Source organism: Natator depressus, chromosome 15 (assembly GCF_965152275.1).
Source record: "Natator depressus isolate rNatDep1 chromosome 15, rNatDep2.hap1, whole genome shotgun sequence".
Classification (NCBI taxonomy): domain Eukaryota; kingdom Metazoa; phylum Chordata; order Testudines; family Cheloniidae; genus Natator; species Natator depressus.
Genome location: NC_134248.1, coordinates 11,623,095 through 11,636,157, shown reverse-complemented (window position 1 = coordinate 11,636,157; position 13,063 = coordinate 11,623,095). Strand labels below are relative to the sequence as shown.

The following is a 13,063-nucleotide window of genomic DNA, read 5'->3' as shown; positions in this document are numbered from 1 at the left end:
AAAAAGGAATGAGAAGACATGCTAAAAGACAAGATCTGGCATTTAAACCCTTTGAGACAATGTCTGTAATTTATTATATATTTATACAGTGCCTACCACGATGGGGCTCTAGTTGGGTTGGCTTTTAGGGGGTTGATTATGAGATAAATGTTTTAAATAATAATAAATGTGAAGTCTCAGATAAAGGGCCAAACTTCCTCCCAGTCAGCTCAATAGGAATTTTGCCATTGCTTTCAATGGGAAAAGGATCAGATCGTGAATCTGGAGGTACGTGACATATCTTTTCTCAGGAACATAAGTGGGTATGTAAAAAAAAACAAAAAAAAAACATGCCTTTCTTCTTTGTCCATTTCTGAGAAATGCACAGTCAAACTTTGCATGGATTTTAACTTTTCTGATGTCTCTTCATCCACACATGCTGAGTATAACAGGACAAATTTTGTTTTATTGCAGGAGTTGGCATGTGTTCCACTATATCATGCCACCAAGTAGCATGTTGCTAGGAGCGTTCTGCCCATCAGCATGGAACCTGGGCATGTTTTACCTGTTTGTAGACTACAAGGCATTTGTATGTGACACAGTGCTGCTGACTTTATGTATTTCACTGTTTAATCTTGGTAAGTCGTGCTGTGGTGAAGTGGGGCCAGGGGGAGAGGTACAGTGTAGTACTGTAACGTGGGAGGAGCAGCTGGGAACACTAAGAGCCTTTGTGTGGAGAGGTGCTGAGAAGAGTTGTCGTGGACAGGCAAGGAGGGTGGTAGTGCTTGGAAGAGTTGTGGCAGGTGAGGGGGGGGTACGTGGAAGAGCCCGCTGGGACGGCGTGCTAGGGGAGGGGGGTGCGTGGAAGAGCCCGCTGGGACGGCGTGCCGAGGGAGGTGCATGGAGGAGCCCGCTCGGCCTACGTGCTGAGGGAGGTGCGTGGAAGAGCCCACTGGGAGTGTAAGAAGCCACAAGCGGGGCAGCAGTTGGCCCCAGGCGAGTGAGCAGCAGCCAATGGCTGGATGAGGAAGTGATGTGACCATAGAGAGGAGGCGGGGGAGGGAAGGAGGAGAGAGCGGCTCTGTGAGGAAGAAGCGGGGCTGGCGGCGGGCCTGTACCCCGCTCAGGTAAAAGGGGTAGTGCGCCCCCCTGCACCCTCCGGCCGCACTTCAGTCACGATCTGGCTGTGCTGGGGACCTTCCGCCCTGGGGTGGGTACGGTCCCGTCTCTCGCCGAGTTCGGAGCTGGCAGCTCCCGATAGGGAGGGACCTGGCACCCACGGGGGAGCCCCCCTTTTTGGGGAGCAGTTGTGCAGAGACCTGGCACCTGTGGGGGAGTACCCTTTGGGGGAGGGGTGCGGAGACCTGGCACCTGCGGGGGGCCCCCTTTGGGGGTTGTGTGGAGACCTGGCACCTGTGGGGGAGCACCCCTTTCTAGGGAGCAGTTGTGCGGAGACCTGGCAACTGTGTGTGGGGGGCCTCCCTTGGGGGGAGTGCGGAGACCTGGCAACTGTGGGGGGGGCACCCTTTGGGAGGGATGGGGGGACAATCCCTCCATCTGGGGGAATGTGTGGGGCAGCCGCTAGTGAGTGCGTCAACAGGGGTACAGGGTCTCCTGGCATCCTTCACAGGATGATGAAAACAGCACCAGCTTGATGCCTTGGTACTTTTATCCCGAGGGGCCTTGAGATGGCTGGGATAAGGACTGTGGATACTGCTGGCCTTGTTTCAGAGTCCCTTTGGTTATGAAAAACTATTTTCATTTTCAGATTTGGGATGGCTGGCTTTCCTTGGGCTTTTCCAAAAAATAAACTTTGGGGCCTCATTAAAGCGAACCTACTCAAGCTTGTTTGTAAATATTTTTTTTATAATTTTATTTTACATTGTTTGTTTGCTTTTTGGTGGGCCACTTTCTAGATGTTGGGGCAGGTCACGAGTTTGGGTAACCTGGGTTCTATTCCTGTGTCCGAAAAAGAAAAGGAGGACTTGTGGCACCTTAGAGACTAACAAATTTATTTGAGCATAAGCTTTCGTGAGCATCCGATGAAGTGAGCTGTAACTCTCAAAAGCTTATGCTCAAATAAATTTGTTAGTCTCTAAGGTGCCACAAGTACTCCTTTTCTTTTTGCGGATACAGACTAACATGGCTGCTACTGTGATTCCTGTGTCTGCAACTCACTTTGTTAATGTGACTTTGAGCAAGTTACTTTACCTCCCTAATACCTGGTAGAGGTTGTGTATGTGTGAAGCATTTCTGGATCACAAGAAAAGGTGTAGATGACTGGAATGTGTTTTTCCTGTGCTGAAAGACAGGCTAGAAGAAAATAAATCTGGAGTGTTTTCGCAAATGGGTCCTTCTTCCTACCTTTGGTAAATACATGCTAAGATTCTGCAGCCTCTCAGCTGTCTTTTGCTTACAGCTGATATTGTCATTTTAAAGAGGGAGAAAAATCAGGGTGTAGAATTTAACCCATGTTTTTATTACCAATCCTTGAGGAAAGAAGCCATGCGTAGTGTTTATTTAACTTGTAGATGGTCAGAGTTTGTATTTATCTGTAGCTCATTAGTGTTTTGAGACCATGTTATGTTGTTTTTCTTTTAAATTGGCCATATGCTAGTCAGTACTGCTAGAAATGGTGTAAGTTTTTGAAGATAAAGGTTTTTAATTTTTTTGAGCAACATTCCTCCTCCCCTATTGTGTTTTTTTTGTTTTGTTTTTAAAGAATCTTGGGGATTTTAGTTATGTATAGCATAGAAATATTGAGCTAGGAGAACGGATTGATGTTCATCTATGTTTTTGAGCTGTGTAAAGAGTGGCAAGATCAACATTTGAGTAATAGGATTGGGTTTTATTAACCTTCTGTTGGCTGTTAGCTGAGTGATTGGTGCCACCTGACCTAGCCCATGGTAGCTTTGTGTAGAAGCTCTCAGTGGAGATTCATGAGCATGTCAGTGTTAAGTATATAATATTCTTGCATCAGGGCTCTATTAAAAAAAATTTTTTTTAAGTGACCCTTTACTTAATGTAGTTCAGAGCACTTGTGGTTGACCATGTTGTGGTCATGCTGACACTATGGTTAGAACTGTACTAGCAATAACTGTTTGAGCATAGATATTGCTAGCATAGTATTGGCCATTGGATACTGAAGAGTTGGGCTCTAGGCTATAAGATGAATCAAAGGTTAACTTTAGATAACAAACCTAGTGATAAGAAAAAAGAAAAGGAGTACTTGTGGCACCTTAGAGACTAACCAGATGCATATGCATCCGATGAAGTGAGCTGTAGCTCACGAAAGCTCATGCTCAAATAAACTGGTTAGTCTCTAAGGTGCCACAAGTACTCCTTTTCTTTTTTCTTTTTACGAATACAGACTAACACGGCTGTTACTCTGAAACCTAGTGATAGTACCATATTTTTCCTCTGTTTATAATGGGAAAGTCACAAGGAATGGCAAGTGATAGTGCATGTGTTAGGATGCATTTTCTTGTATGGCTTTTCTATCTAATGAGAAATTTTTAAAAATATAGAAAAGTAAAGGAAATTTGGCTGCTACTATACCATCAAACTGGCAGGATGTTTGACACCCTGTTTTAGGTCCACAAGTGCTAGTAAATACTTTTCCTCCCCATTACCCCTCTCCCCATTTTCTACAGATACCCATACAAGGTCTTAGTTTTAGGCTAAGAAGTGATGTTGGGGTAGGGAGAAAGTGTTATGTGAGAAGAGAGGAATAACCATATTCATGGTTTGTGTGACACTTACTCTAACACTCAGTAATTGTAGAATCACTTTCTTACTAGGAATTCATTTGGAACATACTCTTCTTGAAGACACACATTTGAAGCACTTACCCTTTTATTTTTTGGTTTAAACTTTTTATTAAGGCAAAGTTACAATAAAATGTTAACATACTACATTTTATATTACTTATTCATGCTCAGGTTAATATTCAAAGAACCTGGCTGAACATTTTGGTTTGCTGACTGAGGAACCCTCCTACTGTGAGTGCCTTAAAAAGGGACCAAACTTTCTAAATATCTGTCCCCTTGTTGTTGCTTCTCGGGTGTACGTACCTTTGTCCCAGACAACAACAAAAACAATGATTACTTTTGTGTAATTGTGTGTGTCTGTGTAGTGACTTAGTGTTGTCTTTACTTTTAGGGTGAATTTAGAAAGGCTTAGTCTTCAACTGCCCTTATGCTATCATCTGGAGTGGAGTCCCAAGAGAGAAGCCACCCACATCCCCTTGATTCCTCCATGTCTGCTGTGGTACAGGAATTGTACACTGGACTGCCAGTCAGCATCTCTACTGAGCTTACTGTTGGGTCTGATCCTAATGTTAGACTAGATACAAAACCTGAAACATCAACACTTCTGCTAGGACATAGTAGCAGTTTGCTGTCTGAGTCCCACAGGATTAATGGGGTGGAAAGTTGCTCACAGGAAACTGATAACCTGGATCATGGGGACAAGCTTACATCTGATGGGCTGGCGGGATCCCTTTCTGAAGAGTCTATGGGGGCTGGAAACCTTGCTGAGAATGAAGAGGCCAAAAGTGGAAGCTTGGGGAAGCAGGACACTTGTGCTAATGGGATCCAGAAAGAGGAGAGAGAATCTGCGAAAGAAACACAAGATGCTGAGGAAGAGCTTGTTGGATGTTGTGCTTTAACCTCTGAAGACAAGTGGTGGTTGAGACAGGTAAGAAATAAATTGATTACAGTGAATGTTTGAACATAACAGAGAGGGATTTGTTCGGAACTTGATGTCAATGTGCTTTTTGTTCTCTTTCTTTAAGTCTTGCTATCGTAGCATCTTGCTCTATGAGTAATTGTTTGGCTCTTCACTTTCAGTTTAAGTGAATATATGTCTGAATTGTCTACATGCCTGTTAAACATATTATCTTTATTTTCACTTTAAGAAATATTCCTAGAATGGTATTTGGCAGGTGTGTAGTAACGTGAAGGGCAAAACCTTAAAGAAGGACAGGAGACGCAAGTGATTAAAAAAAAATTAATTGTGCGATTAAATAACAATAGAATACCATTTATTTTAAATATTTTTGGATGTTTGCTACATTTTCAAATATATTAATTTCAATTACAACACAGAATAAATAAAAAGTGTACAGTGCTCACTTTATATTTATTTTTTATTACAAATATTTGCACTGTAAAAAACCAAAAAAAAATTATTTTTCAATTCACCTCATACAAGTACTGTAGTGCAATCTCTTTATCATGAAAGTTGAATTTACAAATGTAGAATTATGTACAAAAAAACCTAGCATTGAAAAATAAAACAATCTAAAATTTTAGAGCCTGCAGGTCCGCTCAGTCCTGCTTCTTGGTCAGCCAATCACTGACAAACAAGGTTGGTTACAATTTGCAGGAGATAACACTGCCTGCTTCTTGTTTACAATGTCACCTGAAAGTGAGAACAGGTGTTCTCATGGCACTGTTGTAGGTGGCATTGCAAGATACTTACATGCCAGATGTACTAAAGATTCGAATGTCCCTTCGTGCTTAACAAACACCATTCCAGAGGACATGCTTCCATGCTAATGATGGGTTCTGCTTGATAATGATCCAAAGCAGTGCGGACCGACACATGTTCATTTTCATCATCTGAGTCAGATGCCACCAGCAGAAGGTTGATTTTCTATTTTGGTGGTTTGGGTTCTATAGTTTCCGCATCAGAGTGTTGCTCTTTTAAGACTTCTGAAAGCATGCTCCACACCTCGTCCCTCTCAGATTTTGGAAGGCACTTCAGATTCTTAAATCTTGGATCAAGTGCTGTAGCTATTTTTAGAAATCTCACATCGGTACCTTCTTTGCATTTTGTCAAATCTTCTGTGAAAGTGTTCTTAAAATGAACGTGTGCTGGGTCATCATCCGAGACTGCTATACCATGAAATATATGCAGAATGCAGGTAAAACAGAGCAGGAGACATACAATTCTCCCCCCAAGGAGTACAGTCACAAATTTAATTGACGCATTATTTTTTTAACGAGCATGTCCTCTAGAATGGTGGCCAAAGCATGGAAGGGGTATACAAATGTTTAGCATATCTGGCATGTAAATACCTTGTAATGCCAGCTACAAAAGTGCCATGCAAACGCCTGTTCTCACTTTCAGGTGATATAGTAAATAAGAAGCAGGCAACAGTATCTCCTGTCAATATAAACAAACTTGTTTGTTTTTGTGATTGGCAGAATAAGAAGTAGGACTGAGTGGACTTGTAGGCTCTAAAGTTTTACACAGTTTTGTTTTTGAGTGCAGTAACATAACCAAAAAAAATCTGCATTTGTAAGTTACACTTTCACAATAGAGATTGCACTTCAGTATTTGTATGAGGTGAACTGAAAAATACTATTTCTTTTTATTATTTTTACAGTGCATATACTTGTAATCAAAAATAATATAAAGTGAGCACTGTGCACTTCGTATTCTGCGTTGTAATTGAAATCAATATTGAAAATGTAGAAAAACATCCAAAAATATTTAATAAATTTCAATTGGTATTCTATTGTTATAAGTGCGATTAACCGTGATTAATTTTTTTGAGTTAATTGTGTGAGTTAACTGTGATTAATTGGCAGTCCTAAAAAAAACCCAAACCCTCAAAAATGCCAAATGTCCATCTTCCCAACTGTTGAGGAGGATACGTTGTAGTCTAAAATGTCATAATACAGGTAACAAAACTAGCCATTATGTGGTCATACTATTGGTACCAGGTTAAAATGACTGACAGTGCTAGATCTGATGCTGAAGCCATATATAACATCACTTATGTCTTAAGTACAGTCTCTGCAGTATCTTTCAACTCAGCTCTTCAATAATTGGACAGTGGATCAGTGTCTCTATTTCCTTTTTTACTTCTCAGCTCATATGTTGTTTTTTTGTCCAGCAGACATTGACATTCCAATTATTATTCCAAGGCAAAAAAGTTTGTGAGTTTAGAGATAAAATTGAAATTAATACTTCGCTGGGGAAAAACCCCACAAACATTCTATGAAGTGAGCTGTAGCTCACGAAAGCTTATGCTCAAATAAATTGGTTAGTCTCTAAGGTGCCACAAGTACTCCTTTTCTTCTTCCCACAAACATTGAAGTTTTATTTTAAAAAAAAAAAATTTAACTTGAAAATTCCGTGTTACAGGTTTTACTATTTGGCACAAGGAATTCCAGACACTTGAAAGTATGCAAATACAGTAAATGAGAAAGTTTGATTAAATTAAGGAACTGAAAATTGAGCTTATATCAGGAAGTGAACTTCAAACTTAAATTTCTGAGAAATAATTGTCTCTCCATAATGTGGTCATATGGTGACATTTAGGTTTCTTTGATGTCTTTTATAATACGTATTAAGATGGTTTAAATGTTACAGATGCTCATTAAACTTTACAATTGCAGGTGCTGTTTTCTTTCTCCCTGAGCAGAATCTCTCCCCAAAATCCCCTATCATTTTAAAAGTTTGTGTGAGAGAGGAGATTTAAGTCAAAGCTTGTTACTTGGTAGTAATTTAATTTTATAAAACCACACTTCATACTTATTATACTACTTTGCTTTTTTGCTAGGGGTAGTGAACAAAAAGCTATTTTTTCTAGTAGTAGAAGTAGTGGGTACACAAACTACAAAGCAAATAGTAGGAGTTGTACTAGAGAATTATTTAAATTTAGCATGTTTTCAATGGGAGACTGAAGTTAGTTTTGAATTTTTATTTTTAAACAAGGATGCTTCTTTACAGTTTCAAAAAAAGCTGATTTCATAGTGAAATCTTCCTAATCATATGACTAATCCCACTTTCTCTTTTTCAAAGTTCTTATTTTCCTTTCCAGTAAAGCCACTGTAGACTGACTTTACGTTTGTTTGCATCAGTGGTACATCTTCCAACTATTTCTATGGCTTTGGGTTTGATTAATTGAAAATTAGTGTGGAGGGCAAGACAAGATAACTATAAATTTGCTCTAGATGTTTATAAAACCTGAAACATCCATCGTGAGATGGAGTGGATTTTGGAGTTTTATCACTGGAAAGAAAAAGTCTAAGTGTCTTACTTGGTTTGGCTCATCTGTGCTCTGAAAATATTGGACAGTACAGTTGTGAATTGACTGCTGCTTCTGTTTGAAAATTTATTCTCTGGACATGTGACATGGGCTTTAACATGTCAAATAGCTGCTAAAGCTGGAGTGCACACAAGCCAGAGCTTACCCCAAGGGACAAAATAGAAAAACTGCTTCTTCCATCAAGAGTCTTCACTCCGCATCCATCAGCTTGACCCATCACTGCCAATTAAATATAATAGACTTTGCTAATGTAGATAGATTTATAATTCATACACACAAAGGCAGTTCTCTCTCCATTTCTCAGCAGGGCATTAATAGCAAAACGCTGTAGTTAAGGCTCCTATTCATTAAGACTTCATTATTTTACAAAATATACTAGAGAATGTTTAGTACATGAATGTCATTTTTTAGATAAATATATTAAAATATTTTTATTAAACATACATTTTTATCCATTTGTCAGTTCTGGAGCATGTCTGCATTTAAAAATTTTGAGGGTGAGGGTTTATTGCAGGAAAGTTAATAAATATGATTGTCACTCTGCTGTTGCCTTAAGAAGGAAACTGTGATTTAGCGGTTCAAAACTGGGGTACAATATTACAAGGCCCGGATTCTATTTATAGCTTTGCAATTTACAGTATTTACTGTAATACTTAAGATGAGTCACTTAGTCTTTTTCCTTTCCAGTATTATAAGGAGTAGTATAAGCAGTATTGAGACAATGTTTGAAAGCACTTTGAGGTCTCCATATGGAAAGTGTTGTAGAAATGCATAATAATTCATTAATAATTTTTTTGAGGAACACATAGTTGGCCTTTCTAGTGCCTTTACTAATGAATTTCTAGGGCCTTCACATTCTAGTGCCTTTACTAATGAATTCACTTTCATGTGAATCTGGGTGCAAACTACTTAACTGTTAATGCAATAGTAAGTTTGCACAATGAAAGTAGTCAGAAAATGCAGGAGTTAAGGTTTGGCAGGAGAGTTAACTATCCACAGGTAGTACAGTGAGGAGGGTAATATTTTCTTGTGCGTTTTTCATCTGCACAAGGGATTCCACTGCGAGGGATTATAATAATGGTTTGGGGTTTGATGAACGATTACAATTCTGTTTCATATTGGGACGCTTTCTGTTGTATTTAAATCCACTTACTGCTTTAATTGCTATTTTGGCAAGACTTTACTGGTGCTGAGTTTAAATCTTCTCTGGATGTGTCTCCTCCTGAGGATAGGAAAGACTAATGCAGTATCTTCAACAGTGAGTAAATTTAAAAAAAAAAAAAAAAAAATTAAGAGGAAAGATGTGATGAGGCAGTGGGTGAGAAAGGAAGGAGAATTTCTCATGTTAGGTGCTTACAGTTTAATTACTTTCCCGTATTACCACCCTTGTAAGTGTGCTTATGGTGTACACATGACTTTCTCCATCACTTCCCCCAAAAAGCCTAGCATATTATGTGGTATGCTAATGCTTAGTGCATCCAGAGTTAGAACTGGTTGAGCAAGTACAGTCCCTGGAGTCTAGGAATAGTCTCTGAAATCTATAATTACCAGTTAGTCTCAGGTGTTGCTGCTACCATGGTGACTTGTTCCTTTATTTCAGGAGAAGCCTCAGATAAACCGAAGTGGGGGAGAATTCTCAAGAATCTGCTGTACTGAAATGGCAGTCCCTCTGAAGAGTAAAGGTGTGTATTTCAGTTATTCAGCTTTTTTCCTTCAGGATCCTTTCATTCACAGACATGCGTGAATGATTGCAGGGATAGCTCCTCTGTTCTTTTTGGTAGTGGAAGTTATTGCTCTGTTTGTGTAGAACAATAGCAAAACTTAATCCTGTGCTGTCTCCTGGCCATGTGCTGATGTGATTGAAATGCTCTGATGAAGAGGGTCCGCATTTGGTACTACTTAGTCTGAAATACTTTTTGACTCCAGTGCAGATACTCTTGTTAGTAATTATTGTTTTGTGTTGTCTTATTTCTCAAAACCAAACTATATGAAAATGTTAGCGGTAGAAATGTGCAAAAGAAACAATAACTGGCTGACTCAGTCACCATCTAACACTTTAGAATATGCTGTTTCCAAAGTGAGAGGGTTTCTGCCCTAATTCTTAGTCCTCCTGTTAATGATCCGCTCCTGCACACTTCTGTCCACACATGCTTTGATCACTTTGCCTGCATCTGATGGCTATTCTCTCTCTTTTTCAGCACAACAAGCAGGCATGTTGTGACTCTATTTAACTCCAGGATTCTGGAACAACCATATATTGATTTTAGTCCTGTGTTTATTGCAAATCAGGCCTGCTTGGCTGTGGCTAATATCCTGTTCTATCTTGAGTTCTCAATCACCACAGATTCTGTTGACTTCATACTAAAAGAGCTAGTATTTCAAATAGAAAATTTGGGTGTGTCTCTGCATGTAATTTGGTGGCACCAGATGTATCTGTTTACAGCTGCTGTTTTGTGAATTACTGTCATTCAGACTGAGCATAAAACAAAACCAAGAGAAGACCAGCCTTAAGCAACACATCAAATTTATGCTTGCCTGGAGGCCAGTTTTCCGGTCTTGGTCTCTGAAAGTATGGAACAAGTCTTCAAATGTTTGAGCAAATGCTGTTCAGATGTTTTTGAATAAAGAAATTGAAAAATCTTTTCCAAAACTTATGACCTCCTTTGAACAAACTATTGTTGAAATGACCAGAAGTAAACACAAAATGAAATTTGATGTGGAAATAACTCTTGTTAAGTGTCTTTGAGTGTTCTGGTGGAAAGAGTTTTGATTTGAAAATAGTTTGAGAATTCCATGGTGCACAGTATATTTTACCAATTCATAAAATGCCAGCTAGAAAAACTGCTGCATTGTACATGTTTATGGCTAACCTACTAGCACAAGGAAGAGTGCAATGAAAAGATTAGGGAGGGCTGCTGTGCGTTTTGCATGGCACCAAGGCAAGGGCCCCAATCATGTAAGCCTCAGAAGGTGCTTGGGACAGGGAATTCTAGTGGTGTTAAACCAAATAGCTTCCAGATTATGGAATTTACTTGTTGCCATTTTTTAAAAGTCTGCTAACTCTTGGATTTTTCTACTCTTTCAAAAAAAGTAAATTCCATTGAAAAAACTTAAGAAAACCTCATGTTTGTAGCTCAACATTCAAATCAGGAAATACTTAGTTAAGGTTGCATGTGCAACCTTTAATTCTGTGTCTTGTGTATATACATTTCAGAGTAACAGCCGTGTTAGTCTGTATTCGTAAAAAGAAAAAAGAAAAGGAGTACTTGTGGCACCTTAGAGACTAACCAGTTTATTTGAGCATGAGCTTTCGTGAGCTACAGCTCACTTCATCGGATGCATAGCATATTGTGGAAACTGCAGAAGACATTATATACACACAGAGACCATGAAACAAAACTTCCTCCCACCCCACTGTCCTGCTCGTAACAGCTTATCTAAAGTGATCATCAAGGAGGGCCATTTCCAGCACAAATCCAGGTTTTCTCACCCTCCCCTCCCCCCCCCCCCCCCACAGACACACATACAAACTCACTCTCCTGCTGGTAATAGCCCATCCCTCTTTGAAACCTCTCTTTATAATGCGCATGATCATCAAGGTGGGTCATTTCCAGCACTAATCCAGGTTTTCTCACCCCCCCCCACACACACACCCCCCTCCAAAAACCCCACACACAAACTCAGAGTGAGTTTGTGTGTGGGGTTTTTGGAGGGGGGTGTGTGTGGGGGGGGGGGGTGGTGGTGGTGAGAAAACCTGGATTAGTGCTGGAAATGACCCACCTTGATGATCATGTGCATTATAAAGAGAGGTTTCAAAGAGGGATGGGCTATTACCAGCAGGAGAGTGAGTTTGTATGTGTGTCTGTGGGGGGGGGGGGGAGGGGTGAGAAAACCTGGATTTGTGCTGGAAATGGCCCTCCTTGATGATCACTTTAGATAAGCTGTTACGAGCAGGACAGTGGGGTGGGAGGAAGTTTTGTTTCATGGTCTCTGTGTGTATATAATGTCTTCTGCAGTTTCCACAATATGCTATGCATCCGATGAAGTGAGCTGTAGCTCACGAAAGCTCATGCTCAAATAAACTGGTTAGTCTCTAAGGTGCCACAAGTACTCCTTTTCTTTTTTCTTTTTGTATATACATTGTGATACAATCTGATTACATACCATTTCTGAATTATGATATACAATTTTTTTCTTAAACACATGTAGCCTCTTGTAATATTTTTGTACTACAATGTGTATGCTAGACAGTTCATGAAAGTCGCTTATATGAAAAGCATGGAATAAACCCTACATACATAGCATACCATATTTAAGAGTAAAGCCTAAAGCAATGTTTAAATTTTTTTGGAATGCATGAGCTACATATGTTTCTAGCTAAAATAGTTTTACAGATAACTGCCTCATCCATTTAATTTCACAAAAGAAATCTTTGAAGCTTATTGAAGAGACTACATATAGTACATAATGATTAAAGCCTCAGTTGTACAAACTCTCATGCTTAACTTTATCCATGTGCATCGACGTTGGCAAGGTTGGGGCCTAAACTACTAAAATACACACGTTACAGAGAAGAAAACTTTTCATGTAAAAATTCAGTCAGTAAAGAGAGGTTTCAGAGTAGCAGCCGTGTTAGTCTGTATTCACAAAAAGAAAAGGAGTACTTGTGGCACCTTAGAGACTAACAAATTTATTTGAGCATAAGCTTTCGTGAGCTACAGTGTTGCTGCACCATTGTAGCAATGAAAATGTGAGCATAAAAGAATGAAAAGTTTATTAAAATGAAAACCTAGCACGAGATGCTGCATCTGTTTCTAAAGTTACAAAAAAATTGTATTTTTGAGAAATGTGATCATGTAATTAAAGACTGTATTGTAATGCATCTGCAAAAGAAAGTAATGTTAAGGTTAAGTCCTGTTTCGACCATATGTCCTAACTTGTAAGGCACTTAACTGTACAACCTTAATGGTCTCAACATAGCAATTTGGATAGAATTTCAAAATTACATGGTACATTAAA

At 39.4% G+C, this 13,063-nt stretch overlaps 1 protein-coding gene across 2 annotated transcripts in view; it reads left to right on the top strand.

The window, feature by feature from the left end:
* The first annotated feature begins 296 nt into the window (after positions 1–296).
* PRR14L (proline rich 14 like) overlaps positions 297–13,063 on the top strand; it is a 35,245-nt gene continuing 22,478 nt past the window's right edge. Inside the window, exons 1-3 of one of the 2 annotated variants that reach the window (XM_074973269.1) lie at positions 297–617; positions 4,141–4,677; positions 9,645–9,726. In XM_074973269.1, coding sequence (XP_074829370.1) covers positions 4,177–4,677; positions 9,645–9,726 — 583 coding nt within the window. In that variant the 5' untranslated portion in view covers positions 297–617; positions 4,141–4,176. Of the gene's footprint in view, positions 618–1,040; positions 1,107–4,140; positions 4,678–9,644; positions 9,727–13,063 lie in introns of those variants that run through there. The other variant, XM_074973268.1, reaches the window with a different exon arrangement.